Source organism: Penicillium concentricum, assembly GCF_028827145.1.
Source record: "Penicillium concentricum strain IBT 3081 chromosome Unknown utg000004l_segment0_segment0, whole genome shotgun sequence".
Classification (NCBI taxonomy): Eukaryota; Fungi; Ascomycota; class Eurotiomycetes; order Eurotiales; family Aspergillaceae; genus Penicillium; species Penicillium concentricum.
This window is the reverse complement of record NW_026622757.1, coordinates 1,802,188-1,820,935: the sequence shown is the minus strand read 5'-3', so window position 1 is coordinate 1,820,935 and position 18,748 is coordinate 1,802,188. Positions and strand designations below refer to the sequence as shown.

Here is an 18,748-nt window from a genome sequence, read left to right as displayed (position 1 = left end):
CATCCTCGTTCTCCTGGTCCCCTCCCCCCAGTTTATTACTGCATTTTCAACATCCAACTATCACCCCCACCTTCAACAACTCTCCTACCTTTACTACTCACCTTAAGTCTCGGAGGATGCTGAGGGCATGAAATCGAAAGGAGCCCTGAATTTGTTGCGCTCACAGCTCCTGGCGCTTTTCCATTAGTACCGTTTGATATCGCCTTTAAATTCCCCCATCCGAACTGAGGGGAGTTATGGAATATTGAGTCCCATCAGTGCTTTGAGACAATCTATTATTTCTTTCGAGGTCACTGCCTACGGAATTTTTCTCTCGTTCCAGCTATATTGTTTCTCCCGTCTACGATCTTGAACAAACCTCTTGCGACGCCCTGAACGCTCTCCACGATCAATCCGGATACCCCTTTCGCCTTCCTCGCACCTCGGCATAGATATACATTGCGTATCTGATCAAATCACCGCTACTCGTCCCTGATCGCTGATAATTTGTGAAAATGGCGGATTTGGGGGGCCAACGTAGCCGGAATTACCGGCCTCACGGACCCGCCTCGTCCACGCAGCGGGATGCAGCGTATTCTGACATATTTGGAGGTGCACCACCCGCAGGACGCTCTCATACCATGAATTCGCAGACCCCACAATTCGCCCAGGGTCGTGCTCATACCATGTCGTCGCATGTCGCACAACCTCAATTTCAGAGACCGCCGCCGCCGCCAACACGGCAAATGCCAAATGGACACGGACCGCCATTGGGACCACCAAATGGATATCCTCCACCCCCACCGTCTGGGCAGTACCAGGCCTACAATCCAGGGGCCTCGGCAACAATGTCTTCACATCAGCCTCCTCGACACAACCCCCCTGGTAGCCAACAACGCTTTGCTTCCTATCCTCGACCTCAACGCCTCGAGTCAAGGCCAAGCCCTGCTCCGCAATACCCAGAATCCAGGGATTTCAATCGCCCTATGCCTCCTCCTGCGCTGAATTCCGATTCGTCCCGGTCAAGATCAATGGCAAGACTAGGCGGGCCACCTTACCAGATCCCGCCAAGCAACTTCAATCACACCTCCGCGACTGCCTCTCGCCGTGAACAGTATCATGCTGGAGCCCAGGTCACGCAGCTCGGCCGTCCTGTCCCAGAAAAGCATGCGAATGAACGAGCTATGTCCATGACTTCCTGGTCATCGGATCGGGATCCGCATATCATGAACAGCGGAAGGTCAATTCCACACCGCAGACCTCCGTCAGGTCACGATCAGCAGATTCCAATAAGGCACGACTCAATGATGCAACCCAATCCAGAGGAGTCCGTTGCATCTCGTCAGCCAAGCGACGCATCGCAAAGATCCCGGACTATGTCTATGGCATCCACTGTTGCGCCCGATCGAACAATGAGCGTTCAAAGTCAAGCCACACAGAGCTCCGGTGGCAAAATTACGCTTGTTTCTAGCGATTCGCAGCGGAAAGTTCCGGTGGTCTATCCTGCTCTGCTTTCTCTTGTCGCGGAGATCTTCAGGGAGAAGATTTCACTCGGCGAACGACAGAAGAACGGTCTTTCATATCAGAATGCGTTCTCTGGTACCGATTCAGTTGACCTAATCGGCTCCATCATCAGAACCAACGACCGCAACCTCGCTCTTTTGCTTGGACGTGCGCTGGATGCTCAGAAGTTCTTCCACGATGTCACATATGACCACCGTCTTCGAGATGCACCTGGAGAGGTCTACCAGTTCAAGGAAACAATGGGAGAAGACAAGTCGACAATCGAGGTTAATGGAGTTTTCACTCTCCTTACTGAATGTTATTCTCCCACTTGCAACCGGGACACACTCTGCTATTCAATTGCTTGTCCACGACGACTCGAGCAGCAAGCCAGGTTGAATTTGAAACCTCAACCGGTACTGGGAACATCAGAATCCAAAACTGCTCTACCTCCCGATGACGACGACGACAATGATAACCAAAAGCTGTGGATTAGCACGGTGCCCAAGGAAGTCTCAGACTCGGTTGACGATCACGAGAAGAAACGGCAGGAGGTTATCTTCGAGCTCATGTACACGGAGCGTGATTTCGTCAAGGATCTAGAGTATTTGCGGGATTTTTGGATGCGACCATTGCGCGCTGCTGGAACCACCACCCACTCGCCAATTCCGGAACACCGGCGTGAGAAATTCATTCGAACTGTATTTGGCAACTGTTTAGAGGTCCTCAAGGTCAATAGCGCTCTGTGTGAAGCCCTGAATGCTCGACAAAAGGAGAGTCAAGTCGTTCAAACCATTGGCGACATCTTTTGTCAACATGTCCCTAATTTCGACCCTTTCATCAAATATGGTGCCAACCAACTTTACGGAAAGTACGAGTTTGAGAAGGAGAAATCATCAAACCCAGCCTTTGCCAAATTTGTCGAAGACACGGAGCGTCTTAAGGAATCTCGGAAGCTGGAACTGAACGGTTACCTGACAAAGCCTACAACTCGTCTTGCAAGATATCCGCTTTTGCTTGAAGGTGTTTACAAAAACAGTGCGGATGGCAACCCTGATAAAGAAGACATTCCGAAGGCCATCAAGTTGATCAAGGACTTCCTTTCGCGCGTCAATGCCGAAAGTGGAAAAGCGGAGAATCATTTCAACTTGGTCCAACTGAACGCTGCGCTGAAATTCAACTCTGCGGATTATGTCGATTTGAAGCTTACAGAAGAAAATCGACAAATGATCATGAAGATGTCATTCAAGAAGACCACAGCCGACAGCTCTGATGTTACTGCGTATCTCTTTGACCATGCCGTCCTGCTCGTTCGCGTCAAAACGGTGAATAAACGTGAGGAATCTCGGGTTTACAGGAAACCCATTCCTTTGGAGCTGTTAGTAATCGCCCAAATGGAAGAGGTTATCCCACGGCTGGGTATTGCAAAAAGACCTTCATCCAGTCTCCTGTCCAACAAAACTGTCATCAACAATCCCCCTCCTGCCAAAGATGGTGGACTGCCGATCACGTTCAGACATCTCGGCAAAGGTGGTTACGAGCAGACTCTCTATGCCACAACCGTCGCCACACGACGAAAGTTCATCGAAGCGGTAGAGCAACAACAGCAGAAGCTGTGGGAACGAAATAGCAATTTCTACAACAAGACGATCCTGAGCGAGGGCTTCTTTGCAGCGGTTAACCGGATCAACTGTCTTGTTCCGATTGGTAAGTGAAAATTTCCTTATTCGGGTCAAGTCTCAGTCGCTAACTGCTACCAGATGGAGGCCGGAAGTTAGTCTACGGAACTGATAATGGTATATTCGTCTCTGAGCGCTGGCCCAAAGACAAATCAGCAAAACCAAAAAAGGTGCTAGAGGCTACCCAAGTCACACAAATCGACACTCTAGAAGAGTACCAGCTGCTGTTAGTTCTGGCAAACAAAACGCTTTCCTCTTATCCCATGGACGCTCTCGATCTCGTCGAGGGGCAAAACAGCATGGCAAAACGGCCCAAGAAAATTCAGGGCCATGCCAACTTTTTCAAGGCAGGCATTGGTCTCGGTCGTCATCTTGTTTGCTCAGTCAAAACATCGGCGCTATCAAGTACAATCAAGGTCTACGAGCCGATGGACAATCTGGCAAAGGGAAAGAAGAAGTCTGCTGTCAGCAAAATGTTCCAGGGCGGCCAGGATACACTTAAGCCATTCAAGGTTCGTATTTACTCTTGCATGTTTGTTCACTTCACACTAACACCTCTACACAGGAATACTATATTCCTGCCGAGTCTTCTTCCATCCATTTCCTGCGTTCTACTCTGTGCGTTGGTTGTGCGCGTGGCTTTGAGGTGGTCAGTCTAGAAACAACAGAGACGCAGTCTCTCCTTGACCAGGCCGACACGTCCCTTGATTTCGTGGCACGAAAGGAAAATGTCAAGCCTATCCATATTGAGCGTATGAATGGCGAGTTCCTACTCAACTACAGTGATTTCTCATTCTTCGTCAACCGCAACGGATGGCGCGCCCGTCCGGACTGGAGGATCGCATGGGAGGGCAACCCGAACGCATTCGCGCTGTCCTACCCTTACATACTGGCATTCGAGCCCAACTTTGTTGAAATTCGACACGTTGAAACAAGTGAATTGACACACCTCATGACCGGCAAGAACATTCGCATGTTACACAGTTCCACCCGCGAGGTATGTTATTTCCAGAATTTTTCTTCCCAGGAGTTTTCTAAGGGGGATCATATATCACTGATCAAGCGCTGACTGGTTTTGCTAGATTATCTACGCCTATGAAGATGAGCAAGGCTATGACACTGTTGCCAGTTTAGATTTCTGGACCAACAAGCCACAGGCAGCCGTCTAATGTCCGACGGGTGCATGCTACAATGAACCCCTGCTCGACATCCCCGGTTTGACGCTGTCGTCCGCATCGTTCTTCCCACTGAACATTAGGAGAACCTCTCTACCTAAAGTTCTCATTGACGCCATTCACTGTATGTGTCATCCCGGTACACTCACAAAGTCATAAGTATATGTACTGTGTTGTGTGTTTACAACAATTATCCACATCTACGTCGCAAACACCACTCCCTCCCTTTCCTCGACACCAATTACAATAAATCGGGGGTTTTCCCGTCTTTTCTACGCAATGTACAATGGAGCGCAAATACCACTTCTTGCGTGTCTGCTTTCTTGCTTTTCGCTGTGTTTCTTCTTTTTCTACTTCTTGCTGATTGCATTTGGTCCATTTTCTCTTCTTTTTAAAAATTTTTACCTTTCTTCTTTAGCTCTTTCTATCTCCCGATGGCTGTGTCTGCTCCTACATGGCCATATTCTCGAGACATTTTCGTTCTACATGTATCGTTTTGAGTTCAAGGCATCTTTGTCTGTTATACTTAGCAGTCTCATTGGTGTGAATGGCAATTGCATTTCAGATGAGAATTGCAGTGAATTTTAAATAGGCTTAGTTCGTAACTGTGATTAAATCCGAATATCTTCTTCCTTCACTAGACAGAAAGGTCGAGCGAGCCCAACAAAAATATGCTCCAAGCTGTGTATGTATATTTTGACAGCTTAGCTGTAGTCCCACAAACCAAAGCATGCCAATATAGAGAGTGCATAGGAACCGACTACAGTAGCAGAACTAAAAAAATGACAGAAGCAAGTGAGCTAGTCAGGTACTTTTTCTTCCTCAATTACTATCAGGGGCTAGGAAGACAGACGAGGAGAAAGGATAGATAATGAACAAGACAGGAGCCACGAACGCAAAAAAAAACAAGAGAAGAGGGAATATTGCTGCGCTGCGGACTTTGGACAAGAACAGGAGAGGAAGCATAGAAGAGGAGGAAATAGAAATGATACAGCAACATGTCACGGTGGCAGCTGGGGTGTGATGAAAAGAAAAAAGACAGGATGACCTGGACACAGCGAAAAACATGTGCTGGAAGGGATGCAGTCTCCGGGTTGAACACGAGCGAAATATATCAATCGGGATTCCAGAAACTGATTAAAACAGTTCAGTCTCCCATTGAAAAATGAGAAGCATTGCACCCACAATTCGTGACCGGAGTGCCGTAATCTATGTTGAGGTGACCCATCCCCGCAAAAGTAAGAAAAGAAGAAAAAAGCTATTAACGTGAATAAACAGTCAATATTATCCCATAAACAAAAGCCAACTTGTTGGTGCCATAAAAGTCCATGTTGGCACAAACGGTATCACATTGCGAATCGGCGCCCAGCTGAATGAGCCGCATCGTCGACAGGGTATATCTAGGCCTCTCCGTTGGCTGCTTCGCCCATATTGCCCTGGCTTTGCTGCTCGCGCTGCATGCGAGCCTCAATCTCTCGGAGCTGGCTCTCACGAGCCAACAGCTCCTGTCGCTTCTCAGCAATCTCACGCTGTACCTTGATTTCAATCTCACGGAGCTTCTCCTCCTCGCGGCGGAGCTGCTCCTCCTTGAGACGGACAGACTGGTTGGCATAATCCTCGGGGTTCATAGCAGAATCATAGCCACTGCTCATCCATGCGTTAGCATATTGATCGTAGAAATTTTTCTCATCAGGAGAGGCATACCCAGAACCACCATCGACGCTCTTGCTGAGCTTCTCGGTACGGTAGTTCTCATAAAGGAAATCGTGAGTGATCTCCTTCAGATCAGCCAAGTGGCTGTGGAGCAGAGCGCTACGGATAGCCAGGAAGTCCGAGTGACGAGGGTTCTCAACCTCGACGACACCCCATGGGTACTGGCGCGCGCGCACTTTCCGGTTGTCAATCTCAACAAAGTCTTCCGAGCCGACAATAGCGAAGGGCATCAGTCCACGGAGCTCGGCGTTCTCCTCCACAGTGTCCTCATCATCCTCCTCGATGTCGTAGGGGAAGTTGTAGACGGGAATGCGGTAGTGTTCAATGTCCTCCATGATCAGCTTCTTGGACTCGGCCAATTCGGCGGGGGTGAGAGAGTCGGCCTTTCCAATGACGGGAATGACGTTAACACGGGGAGAGAGGCGCTTCATCAATTCAATATCAAGTTCACGAAGACCGTGGCCGGTGGGTGTGATGAAGTAAAGCAGCACGTGTACTCGGTTGTCCCTGAATCGAGGGTTACGCTTAATTCGCGACTCCTCTGCAAGAATATCATCGTATTGGCGCTCAAGGTAACCGACAATCTCGCCGAAGCTACACAAAAAGTCAGTCCGTGAACATATGTCGGGCATCTGTGTGTACGTGCCTGGCCTCATTGTCAATCTGGTCACCAAATCCGGGTGTATCGACAATGGTCAGGGAGATGCGAGTTCCTTCCTCGTCCAACTCAAGCTCTGGCATCCCAATGTCAGTATTGATAGCTTGATACAAGCGCCGCGCGCGGGGGCGGTTTCAACTGACCGACAGTCACGGGCTTGATGCGGACACCCTCCTCCAGGTGGGCATTGGCAGCATCATCGGCATCCTTGCCCTCCAGAACCTGCTTGCCGCAGAGAGTGTTGACAAAGGTGGTGCGGCCTGTCGCAGAAAGGAGATCCTGTCAGTCGCTGGAATTCGAGTAATTCGTTTCAATCATACCTGTTCCACTGGCGCCGCAGACCATCAAACAGAACTGGATTCCCTTCTTGACATTCTTCTTGCGACGAATCTTCATCTACCCGGAATGAGTACGGGCCTGCAATTAGCTTGGGAAACTTTTCAAGAAAGCGGGAAGCTCCGAATTAAAAGGGGAATGCACATACCGCGTTGAGGGCTGACGACATTGTGGGCTAAAGGAAGATTAAAGAAGTGTCCGAAGAAAGAAGTCCAAAGCAAGGAATTAATAACGAGGAAGAATGGTGTGAAACTTGGCTCTCCTGAGAGTCTGGAGAGAGTAGGGGGGAAAGAGACAGTTCGTGTTTCCCCCTTTCCCAAATAGGCCAATCACGGGACAGCTCTTCTTCTCCAGTCTACTTTTTTTACTTCTACAAAGCTGCCCCAAGGTCTTGATCAATCACAATAAGTGGATGTTGAAAAAAAAAAACAAATTGCAGTAAATTGCTCTGTATACATTGGGTATTCCCCCTATTTCCATGATACTTCCTTCCATCTCATCAACAACTCAGGGGTTGATCAAAGTGGGTCGCTGCTGGCAACCGTATGATTACATAAAATAAAGCCTGAGGTGTCGATGTGGATCTTGCCCGCATTGCTCTTATCGATTAAGCTCGGGGATCTCAGACATCCTTTGAAAGCATTTGGAAGCATTTGAACCTGGAAAGATCATTAAGATCACCTATTTATTAGGGTTTAGGGACTTCACTATACAGAGTCTACCCACATCTATCTATTTCATCAACAAATTCTTTTTAACTATGCTTCGTTGACATACAGCAATGAATACACGCCAATCTATCGATGAGTCCGTCGGGCCATATTCACTCTCAGCAACATTTAATCATGATAACAGCTGCTTCTCGGTGGGCATGGACACGGGATTTTGTGGTAAGGAATCCTTGAGTCAGCTATCAAGGCCTTGGAAGCTGGCTCATATCATGAACTATGAAGCTCTGGCTGATAAGGACTAAACAGTATATAATGCCAACCCTTGCGAGCTCAAGGTTTTGAGAGGTAGGCGATTGATCTTCAGGTCAAGAAGGTGCCAAATATGAAAGAACTTACCCTGACTGTCTTATTTGCACTGCAGATTTCAATGCAGGTATCGGGATAGCGGAAATGCTTGGCCAGTCGAACTACTTGGCTATTGTCGGTGGTGGGAAGAACCCCAAGTTTCCACAGAACAAGGTAAGCAATCATCCCCATTACAATCTACTTGTGAGAATTCAAGCTCATAGACACCATTAGTTGGTTATATGGGACGATGCTAAACAGAAAGCGGCCATCACACTTGAATTCCGCACATCTGTTCTCGGTGTCCGTCTCTCCAAATCGAAGATCGTTGCTGTTTTACTGAATAGCGTCCATGTGTTTGCATTCTCCAACCCTCCGCAGAAGTTGTCCGTTTTTGAGACCTTCGACAACCCGTTAGGGTTGGCCTGTCTTGATCAAAAGGTGCTGGCCTTCCCTGGTCGGTCTCCGGGCCAGGTCCAAATGATAGAGCTGGAGACCGGCAACATCAGTATCATACCTGCACATAGCACGCCGTTGCGTGCTATGGCCCTGAGTCCAAATGGAAAATTGCTGGCGACTGCTAGTGAGTCCGTAAGTTCTCTTGGGCTGTGATCATCTATGGGTTATTGACACTTGTACAGGGGACTTTGGTTCGTATATTCGCTACAGGGAATTGCACAAAGATGGCAGAACTGCGACGCGGTGTTGATCACGCTGTGGTATTCTCAATTTCCTTTTCGCCGTCCAATACTTTACTGGCAGTAACATCTGACAAATCGACTCTCCACATCTTTGATATCCCCCACCAGCAACCCGCCGCTCGTCGCAGTCAGTCACCATCATCAGCATCCGAGGAAGCACCTCCTAGCCATAAATGGGGAATCCTTGGCAAGATTCCCCTGCTACCTCGTGTCTTCTCAGATGTTTATTCATTTGCCAACGCACATTTTGAGATTGGTGAGCAAGCCAACCTGAGCTCGCCGCATGTGCCACCAATCTCATCATTTGGCCGGCCTCAAAAAGGCCTCATAGGCTGGTGCGATGACCAGACTCTATTGGTAATCGGGTCTGGGAAAGAGGGACGTTGGGAGAAGTTTGTGCTTCGAGATGGCGAGGAAGGGAAGAGATATTGTTTGCGGGATGGCTGGAAACGATATCTTGGTGGTTGACAGAAGGGGATTCCCAGGCTGTCACAACAAGGGTGGTAGTATATCACACAGCAAGTAATGAACACCCTGTCCGCAGCACGCAGCTCATTGGCAGCAACAAACTCGAATCATTGCATCGCTTTTTGGACTAGGAAACACTCTTTGGCCAGAGTGACCCAAGTTGCAAGGAGAGGATTTTGGCGAGAAAAGTTGTCTAGCGCCGTAGTTAACTTTGGAAGACTTTATAATGATATCTCGTATATCCTTCAATGGCGGCGATCATGTCTACCCCGATCACTTCGGTGTCTTCGGGACTCGGGCGAGCGCGACTTCCTCGGCGATCGGTCCCTTGTGGGTTTTTCTCTTTCGGATGACCTGTAGCGAGATCGCCTCTCCTTATCTGGAGAACGATCATCTCGATGTCTTCGCTCGCGAGGAGAACGGGAGCGGTGTCGGCGGTGGTGCCGGCTTGGCCGTTCTCTGCTGTCGTCGCGTCGCCGAGACGACTTCTTGGTGCTCTTCCACAACTGGATTGCAGTAGCGACCTCTTCTTTCTTCTCCTCGATCAGGAATTCCTTCATGGGATCTTCCTCGTCGTGGTTCCGAATCAATTCTTCCAGCTCCTTCTCCTCTTTCAGTATCGGTCGCCGTTCTTCTATTTCAGTTCCCCTCCTCCGGTCGGTTTCCTTGCCCTTGCTCTCAGTGATAGCCGGTTCTCCCATCAACTTGGTGACATTGTCCTGCTCTTCCTCGTCATCCTTCCGCTTGTAGCGCGCATGATCCACCCGAAGCAAGCGGCCCATAACAGTTGCACCACCGAGATTATCCACAGCAAGATCTGTGCTGCGCTGGTCCTCGTATTTCAGAAAGGCAAATCCCTTGCTCTTGCCTGTTTCCTTGTCGCGGACTAGATTGACATGCACCGGTTCTCCATATTGTGAGAAAATTGCGATAATGTCACCTTCGGATAAATCAAATGGGAGTCCTCCAATGTAGATATAGGCTGTGTCGCGGTAGTCTGCATGCCATGACGCCTCTGGGGGTCTATAGAAAGGTACTGTCAGCGGGAAAAAGAACTTTACGGGAGCTTCACATGAGTTCAACTTACATCGCATGCTCAAGCTCACGCTTATTGAGCGCTTGGACCTGGCGAATAGAATTCATGGAGGAAAATGTATGAGAGAGAGATGTTCAAAGTGCAGAAGTTGGAGAGAAAGAAATGTGGAGACCCGCGGAACCGTAATAATCAATTGTTTACGCACCTTTACCCAAACTAGCCCCCTGCTCGACATGAACTAAAAAGCCCTTCCTCTTTTTTTTTTGTGAATTGCAAGTCTTTCGCAAAGTAGAGTTGTTTCAAGTGGGCCTACATTTATACCAGATCTCCCTCGGGATTCCCCTGACCCGCGACGCTGCTTCGACTTTCTCCCCCTCCGCCTCCACATTTCCACGCGCACAATATTTCCGCTATACTACAGAAGAGACAAACATTTGGAAGGGTGAATGCCCTTTGAGGCATGGTGGGACTAGAGATGTCTTCCACTCCGAATCCCGGGACGAAGGCGGCCGGAACGAGCAGTCGACCAACTAGCAAAGATGGCTCCAAGAAGAACATTTGGTCCTCCCTACTAGATACTGTTGCCAACGGCAAGCGCTTGCCTGAGAAGAACTTGCTAGTGCTAGGTTAGTTCCAGTTTCCTCTCAGTATTCCACTCCTGCTCATCCTCATTTCTGGTCCTGCCTTTCAATTCCTGGACTAGCTCGCTAATAGCTCGATAGGTGGCACACCGGACAGCCAAAGGGAATTCCTAGATACCTTTTCCGCGGATACGTCTGCAGACCCTAGCTTAGCAAACGATAAACGGAAAGGTAAAGGGAAAACACCACCAATCGCCAATCAGTTTGCGCTTGGATACACATATCGAGATGTCCTCGATGCTGATAAAGAAGGTACATACAAATGCACACTTTCGCTAGCTTTGACTATGCTAATGCTCTTTTCGCGCAGATACTCTGGCCCGTGTCTCGGCCTACCTCCTGTCCGAGCCCTCTCCGTCATTCGCACCTCTCCTCAAACCACTTCTGACCCCCAAGTCCGTCCCGGAAACGCTGGTTGTCATCCTGATGGACTGGTCAGACCCATGGACGTGGGTTCGAAGGCTAAGGGAATGGACCCGTCTGCTACGTTCTGTGCTCGTTTCGCTTGACGATGAAACCAAATTCGTGATGGAAGAGACCATGACGGAGTGGCGTGATCGCAAAAGGGGAATTGATCCCAGCTCTGCAGCTGCAGGTGGCATATCAAACTCAAGCGGTCCGGTCACAATACCTCTAGGGCCCGGCGAATGGGACGAGGGTCTCGGCATCCCAATGTGTGTTGTCTGCCAAGGGGTACGTACACTCTTATACAGATATCATTTTCCGATAAACATTTGCTGACTTACCTGCTCGATGTTCTTAGGCGGATAAGATCGAAAAACTGGAGAAAGACCACGGATGGCACGAGGAGCAGTTCGACTTCGTTCTCCAGTTCCTTAGAACGATTCTCCTAAAGCGTAAGGACTTTATTACCCTGTGTTTGGCCATGTTGGGCTCTTTTCTGACCCCCAGACAGACGGCGCATCGCTCATCTATACTACCCCATTCCTTGCAAACTCTCTTCAGGGCTTGATTCATTCTTCTCTGGGCATACACTCTCTCTTGAAAAGAGAATCTTTAAAACATAATGTGATCGACCGAGACAAGATCCTGGTGCCAGCCAACTGGGACTCATGGGGTAAGATTCGAATTATCCGGGAAGGATTTGACATGGAGGGGGTATCGACAGCGTGGTCAATTGAGATCCAAGACCCTCCCGAGTCGATCTATCAATCTACAGACGACAACCAGTCAAGCGAGAACGGCCTAGCAGAAGAAGGCACAAGTGCAGTGACTATGTTCGAACAGACGATCAATGATCCCAAACGAGGCACAGCCAACCCTCACGGCAACACGACCAAGATTGAAATCGAGACCACTGACCTCCAAGATTTCTTCGCAACCCAAGTGGAAAAACTGGAAGATCTCAAAGCCAAGGATGAAAAGGAGAATTCAAACCAGCCAACCCCACAATTGGAGATGTCTCCCATGGCCGACGAAGGCAAAGTCAACGACCACATCGGCCCTGTACAGTTCAACATGGGCGGAATCCAAGTGGACGCCGATGATATGTTGAAAAAGCTTCGGGTAAGCACCTGACCCGGGCGGCATCATTACCCTCCCCAACCCAGGACATAGCTAAACATTACCCCAGGACCGCGAGGCTAGTCGAACCCTAAAGAAGGAGACCCCATATGCAGGCACCGGCGGCAATGATGAGAAAGCACACAACCAAGCCCTGGCGAACTTCTTCGCTGGCCTCGTCAAGAAGCCTGGCTCCAGTCCCCGCGGCAGCCCCTCGGCTTGATTCATTCTTTTCTCACTGTATTTTAGTTCTTTGTGCGTACATAATACAGAGGCCAGAACTCTCGCTCCTGGCGATGGGCTGGGCGATTTGATATATGGAGATGAAAGAGTTCTTGGGAGACCTTTGGCTGTGAAAGGCAAACAGTCGCTGTTACCTAGCAGTGGAGGGAGCTCCCATGGCTTTTCGGCAGGTGTTAGATAATGATACCAATATGAAGTCTGTGATTTGTTATTCTATGTCTTCCCAGCAATACAGACGAAACAAGTAGATATACTCTCTATTGGAGTTACCCGTGGACAGCTGTTGAGCTATTAAGCACAGCCCCAAAATGCTTCAATGTTCTTATAGAACGAAAAGTTATTTTTTGTAGTCTATTTTGCTATTATTTGGTACAGTACAATCCTCTCTGATAGAGCAAAAGTAATCTTCGATTTCCGAATTTTACCAAGCTCCCCTTCAACACTCACCAATTCTCCCACACGGCATCAGGCAAAACCTTTCGCATAATAGCCCAGTGCTTGAGTGCACTGCGGTCCTGGTACTTGTGCAATCTTCCGACCTCCTTCGCCCACAAAAGAGATCTGCCGGTCTTGGGCCAATGGGCAAATATAGCAGGGTCAATTTCGTGCTCGGGAACAAGGTAGCTTTCACGGGCCTTGCTGCGCAGGAAGTCTGCTGGGACAGGGTCACGGAATTGAATCGGTGTGTTGGAGCTCTTCTTACAGAACAAAACCAAGTTGGTGAAGTCGGTATCTTCGTCATCTCCGCCGGGTGCTTCGCGGAAGATGCGGCAAGATGGGAAGACGGCCTTGATGGTGCGGACGACAAGACCGGTTGGGTAGAGGGTCAAGTCACCAGCGTAGTTCTGGTTTTGTCCGTTAGTGTGTGGTTGAAATGGGGGGGCTTATTACTTAGTGCGACTCACAATGGCAATGGCACCGTCTTCCTTGAGGAGGGAGTGGAGACCTGACAGGAACTCGAATGTGAAGAGTTCGGCGGGCTCGGCACCTCCGGTGAACACATCATGGACGATGTAGTCATACTGGGGTGTATTCGGGGCGGACTCTGCCTTCTTGACGAATTTTACGGCGTCTTCGATGACGGGGGTGTGGTTTGGCGGAAGGTTGAAGTACTGAGTGGCGAACCTGTGCACCACAGGGTCGATTTCGACGATAGTGGTATCAATACCATGTTTGATGAGTGCAGAGGGTGTTGTACCAATTCCAAGACCACTATTTCCTGTCAGTAAACTAGGCGATTGATGCTTTTGCGTGATTCTTACATGACCAGGGCCTTGCTGTCAGCGTCAACGCGGGGAACGCCATTATCCGGCTCAACCAGACGGACAGCCTCGAGCATAGCAAAGACTGCGTAGATAGGATCTTCCACCTCAGGCCGGTATCCTGGTGTTTGCCTGGTCCACTGTCCACCGAGCAGACTGTGATCGCAACGCATAACCCGGAATCCATCATTATGGTTTTCCAAAACAGAAATGTATCCCGTGTAAGCTTCCTGTCGTGCCAGGAGAGAATATCCTTCGTGCTCAATTGCAGAATTGACACCGGTCATTCCAGCGAAATGGACATTTGAAGTCACTGAGAAAATGATAGAGGGAATGGCTAGGACTAGCCATTTCGACGGGATGAGCGCAGCGTAAGCGGCCGCGAGGAGCATTTGCATGCCGACTCGAGTGAAAATAACCGAGGACCCAACGATTGATGAAAGAACATATTTGGCAATATGTTCACCAGCCGAATAGAAGATATATGTACCTATCAAGGGGACATGCTCAACAACCACGTCGCCCTGCGCTTCGAGTCTCAAAGAAGTCTGGATTTGCTTTCCGGCATATGCGACTGTCAGCAGCACCAGAGGATAGTAACCACAGAGTTCGGTGACCACTGGGCCTGTGGGGTTACCAATCTTCGAGCTTTGCTGCTTGATAAAGTACTGGAGAGTCGGAACCCAGAAGGCCAACACGGGGAGCATGAAACCACCGAGACGGCCCAGGCGCTTGAGAATTTTATCTTTCAGTAGCCATCCGACACCGCCGGAGATGGCCACTCCAAAACTATGGAAGATATGCGCGGGGAAGGATCCATAAATCGGAGACAAAACCAGCTTGGAAAGGGGCGAGTAGAAGGCAAGCAGGATCAGCAAGATCACGCCGGTAGTGAACCGCCGGAGATCAACCCGCCGCAAAAGGTCCTGGGCAGACATGATTTCCAGGTGCAGTTCTGGATATAAGTGGCGGAGGAATCAACCAAGATAGCGCATCTGTCAAGATTGTTAGCAAACTAGCAACCCCAAATCTGTATCCTTTTCTCCCTTATTGCAATAGACATCCAATGAATAATAAAAGATATGTTGAATCGGATGCTCGACTTACAAGTTCAAAACAGACACCTATCAAGTAAATCTTCAACAAGAAAAAAAGTTATCGCGGAGATGAAGGCACTTTTGCCGCCGAGCTCCGCGTTTCCAAACTTCCTCCTTTCCACCTCCACACTCTGAAACACAAAGATGCCACATTTTCCCAAGGATTCCGGATTCATGATGAAAGATACATCCAGCGCAAAGAAAGCTGTCACAGTCAAAAACCGTCGCAAGCGGTATCTGGACTTACACCCAGAATACTTCTCGGCGGGGCTTGAGTTAGCCGGTCCGCCTGCTCTCTTCTCTCCCATTGCCAGTTGATTATTTTACACATGTCTGGCCTGGTTTATGGCCGGTGCCAGCTGGCTTTGCGTACAGAAGAAAACCACCAAAAAATATATAATGCTAATCCTGGTTGACTTCTCCGCAGACCCGTTACTATACGATCGCCTCATCCGCCGATTCCAAACAACGCAAGAAAGAGAGGCCGAGGGACGAGCAAAGGGCTTCTCGGGTGTCCTAGAGACTGACCTCCTGCGCTCTGAAGCCAAGATGGAGGCGATCTCACACCCGGACCCTAATGCTATGATGAGCTACACTCGCGGCCCAGATGGGGAGATCCTTGCCGAGGACCGTGATGAAATACCCCCAAATAAGGAGGAAGGCGAGCGACTCTGGCGGTGGGAGATGGCATTGCGCTTCATGCAGGGCAATGACACTGATTTCGATTACACGACTGTTGATCAAAATGAGGACTACGATGATCACTCGGATAAGCAAGACCAGTATTTCGAGGACGAGGAGCCCGAATGGGTGGTTGACGGTACTCGCGGGGACGACGCTCGCCCAAATCTCCAGGGTGAAACAGGCATACAGGATTTCTAGATACAGAGGAACTTGTTACACGTGCGCTTGAGATATAAGCCACAACAACGAGGTTCGCTCGCTGGCTACACGTGACGCTATAAGCCATTGCTCGTGGTGGTCTATCTGAAACCACTCGGCTACCTCTGAAATATCCCGCCCTCGAAACCCCACAGAAGAGGAACTTGACAGTGTTTTCAAGTTTCCTACCCCATCGACAGCTTCGTGTTCGCCGTTGGGATGTGGGTGTGTCGGTACGATCTAAAAATGTCTGTAATGGCCGCTGGCTGCCATGAGTCGCTATCCCAAGAGACAGCAGATCTTCACACTCGATACCATTGTTGAGGCTGTTCTGTTGCTATGAGGATATTTCTGGGTTCATGCTGTTCAGCTACTGGTTCTTGCTCATGAGACTTGTCTGTTGTCCATTTCTGACCATCGGGGCTCCAATTCAGACTGAACACCCCACTTGGATCTTTACCTAGCTTCCTTTGTATGATACATTTGTGGCAATGCTAAGACGAATAGTATGGATGTATCTACTCAGGCTCGTAATTTAGCCTTCGAAGATCATACCACAATTCTAGCTAATGAGCAATGAAGCTTGAATAAATCTCTATTTGCAGCGATACCATGTTCTTATCCACTAAGAATCTGTGAAAGTCAGGTCTCGGCCTTATATGCTCGCTATTCATGCAGCGCCCTTGGCCAAAAGTGCAATGGCCTTCTCCCTGAGCTTGAACTTCTGAATCTTTCCACTTGCTGTCTTGGGGAAAGGCTCCAAGGGACCCAAAAAGAAGACATATTTCGGAACTATAAGCAAAAAAAAATCGTCAGCTCAGTCCATGGGACTATTTTTAGGATGATCGAAGACCAGCTGAAAACAATGGGAAACGATGCAGCTCTGGAGTAGTCCCGAGGGCCGGTTATGACTTACTAAGATGGTTGCTAAGCTTTTCGCGCACCCATTGCTGAATATCCTCGGCAGTGACTGTCTTTGAGCCTTGATCCCGAGCAACAACAAAAGCAGCCACTGCCTCGCCATATCTGACGTCGGGGACACCGACGACAGACACATCTGCAACGCCGTCGTTGGCTAGCAAGCAATTCTCGATCTCTAGAGGGTGTATATTCTCACCACCGCGGATGATCAGATCTTTGATCCGTCCAGTGATACTGATATATCCATCTGGTGACATGGAAGCTTCATCTCCAGTCTAAAATCACCGGGTCAGAGAAAACAGCTCTACTTCAAATGAAAATTGGAAGATTGGACTCACGTGCATCCACACCTTGCCAGATTCATCTGCAATCATCACTTCCGCAGTCTTTTCTGGAGCGGCCCAGTATTCCTTCATCAACAGGTACCCACTCACTGCCAACTCACCCCGTTTCTCTATAGGCAGAATATCTTTCTTGTTCACCGGGTCCACGATCTTCGCCTCGACATGTGGCATCAGTTTCCCGACAGAGTAGATCCGCTTATCGATGGGATCGTCTGTCGTTGTCATGGCCGAGACGGGGCTTGTTTCCGTCATTCCATAACAGATTGTCAATTCGGTCAGATTTAGTACCTTATGCAGTTTCTTCATTATTTCGGAAGGAATACTGCTTCCAGCAGCGATGCCGGTGCGAAGATGCTGGAATCCCTCGCTGGAGATTTCTTTCGTCTCGATCATGCTCAGCTGCTCGAGGAACATTGTCGGTACACCATGCAGCGCGGTACATTTCTCTTCTTGGACAGCCTCTAGAGCAGCACGAGCATTGAAGGATTCACTGGGGAAGACGATGGCTGAGCCGTGGGTTGCTGTCGCCATATAACCTAATATGCTGCCGAAGCAATGAAACAGCGGCGGTGGGCAACAGACAATATCATTTGGCGTGAGAAGCATGCGATCACCGATCTGAGAGCCGTTATTCAGGATGGAGCGATGGCTAAGGCATGCTGCCTTGGGCATTGACGTGGTTCCTGACGTGAACTGGATATTCACAGTCTCATGCGGCGAGAGATTTTGAGGAGGAAGCTTGCGGCCGTCTGCAGTAAGCTGGGACATAATGGATGCATATGGCGTCAAGCTTTTATATGATGATATATCCACGCGGCCCTCGGAATTGTCGACCATAATGATCTTTTTCAGAGAAGGAACCAATGCGGACTCCAAGTTTGACTTGTAGAGATCTTCAACAAGGTCATCGAGCAAGGGAACATTGCTTCGTGGTTTTTTTCGGGGCAGATTGGACTCTGTGCTAATTATAAGATGACTGGCTTCCAGGTGGCCCAAAGCCGCAATCACTTGTGCAGTATTGAAAGACGGATTGAGCGGGACCTATTAGATTATTAGCCACAAAGTCACATATCGCAATGTGTGGATCGACCTACCAAAACGGCACCAAGTTTGAATAACGCGTATGTTGCCTGGTCACGGAGATTAACCTAGTTAATCTCTTGTTAAATGTTTTAATGAACATCTAACGTACCACGGCGTATTCCATCGAGTTCCCAAGCATAACTCCAACCCGCTCCCCCTTCCCAACACCGACCGATCCCAGCCCCCGAGCGAGCGCATTGCTTCTTGCGTCTAAGGAGGAATAGGTTGCTCGATCATTCTGATGTCTTGAGATAACACTAAGGATAGTCAGTATCCCGAGTCTCAATTGTCCCAATCTTGAATCACGATTCTCACGCTGTTCTATCTCCGCATTTCGCGACAATCTTGGCGAAATGGTCGCCAACTGTGGACTCAATCAAGGGTGGCTATATATTGAAAGTAATATTGTCAGATAAATATTGCTTCACATCGCGTTTGGACAGGGAATACTCACACCTGATGGCCCTCTCGCATAGCTCTCTGTCAG

At 49.1% G+C, this 18,748-nt stretch overlaps 8 protein-coding genes across 8 annotated transcripts; 4 read left to right on the top strand and 4 right to left on the bottom strand.

The window, feature by feature from the left end:
- Positions 1 to 494: 494 nt before the first annotated feature.
- rom2 (putative Rho guanyl nucleotide exchange factor (Rom2)) lies at positions 495 to 4,330 on the top strand (the record flags this gene model as incomplete). The annotated part of the gene is made up of 4 exons (XM_056727354.1): positions 495 to 3,189; positions 3,243 to 3,673; positions 3,727 to 4,158; positions 4,244 to 4,330. 4 exons carry the CDS (start codon positions 495 to 497, stop codon positions 4,328 to 4,330), a joined length of 3,645 nt encoding a protein of 1,214 aa, XP_056575926.1.
- A 1,406-nt stretch (positions 4,331 to 5,736) lies between these two features.
- On the bottom strand, positions 5,737 to 7,212 carry aspA (uncharacterized protein; the record flags this gene model as incomplete). The annotated part of the gene is made up of 6 exons (XM_056727353.1): positions 5,737 to 5,980; positions 6,041 to 6,633; positions 6,692 to 6,783; positions 6,851 to 6,967; positions 7,028 to 7,097; positions 7,192 to 7,212. 6 exons carry the CDS (start codon positions 7,210 to 7,212, stop codon positions 5,737 to 5,739), a joined length of 1,137 nt encoding a protein of 378 aa, XP_056575925.1.
- Positions 7,213 to 7,824: 612 nt separating this feature from the next.
- N7517_009629 (phosphatidylinositol-3,5-bisphosphate binding protein HSV2) lies at positions 7,825 to 9,228 on the top strand (the record flags this gene model as incomplete). Its single annotated transcript, XM_056727352.1, has 5 exons — positions 7,825 to 7,933; positions 8,021 to 8,059; positions 8,136 to 8,233; positions 8,294 to 8,650; positions 8,701 to 9,228. 5 exons carry the CDS (start codon positions 7,825 to 7,827, stop codon positions 9,226 to 9,228), a joined length of 1,131 nt encoding a protein of 376 aa, XP_056575924.1.
- A 245-nt stretch (positions 9,229 to 9,473) lies between these two features.
- On the bottom strand, positions 9,474 to 10,371 carry N7517_009628 (IST3 family RNA-binding protein; the record flags this gene model as incomplete). Its single annotated transcript, XM_056727351.1, has 2 exons — positions 9,474 to 10,251; positions 10,316 to 10,371. 2 exons carry the CDS (start codon positions 10,369 to 10,371, stop codon positions 9,474 to 9,476), a joined length of 834 nt encoding a protein of 277 aa, XP_056575923.1.
- Positions 10,372 to 10,724: 353 nt separating this feature from the next.
- N7517_009627 (dynein family protein) lies at positions 10,725 to 12,652 on the top strand (the record flags this gene model as incomplete). Its single annotated transcript, XM_056727350.1, has 6 exons — positions 10,725 to 10,890; positions 10,987 to 11,157; positions 11,216 to 11,598; positions 11,669 to 11,762; positions 11,822 to 12,432; positions 12,500 to 12,652. 6 exons carry the CDS (start codon positions 10,725 to 10,727, stop codon positions 12,650 to 12,652), a joined length of 1,578 nt encoding a protein of 525 aa, XP_056575922.1.
- A 463-nt stretch (positions 12,653 to 13,115) lies between these two features.
- Positions 13,116 to 14,872, bottom strand: N7517_009626 (spermidine synthase; the record flags this gene model as incomplete). Its single annotated transcript, XM_056727349.1, has 3 exons — positions 13,116 to 13,517; positions 13,578 to 13,884; positions 13,935 to 14,872. 3 exons carry the CDS (start codon positions 14,870 to 14,872, stop codon positions 13,116 to 13,118), a joined length of 1,647 nt encoding a protein of 548 aa, XP_056575921.1.
- A 303-nt stretch (positions 14,873 to 15,175) lies between these two features.
- On the top strand, positions 15,176 to 15,913 carry N7517_009625 (uncharacterized protein; the record flags this gene model as incomplete). Its single annotated transcript, XM_056727348.1, has 2 exons — positions 15,176 to 15,314; positions 15,459 to 15,913. The coding sequence occupies 2 exons, from the start codon at positions 15,176 to 15,178 to the stop codon at positions 15,911 to 15,913; spliced, it is 594 nt and encodes a 197-aa protein (XP_056575920.1).
- A 670-nt stretch (positions 15,914 to 16,583) lies between these two features.
- On the bottom strand, positions 16,584 to 18,735 carry N7517_009624 (uncharacterized protein; the record flags this gene model as incomplete). The annotated part of the gene is made up of 6 exons (XM_056727347.1): positions 16,584 to 16,705; positions 16,830 to 17,109; positions 17,173 to 18,219; positions 18,273 to 18,308; positions 18,371 to 18,518; positions 18,716 to 18,735. The coding sequence occupies 6 exons, from the start codon at positions 18,733 to 18,735 to the stop codon at positions 16,584 to 16,586; spliced, it is 1,653 nt and encodes a 550-aa protein (XP_056575919.1).
- Between the last annotated feature and the right edge of the window lie 13 nt (positions 18,736 to 18,748).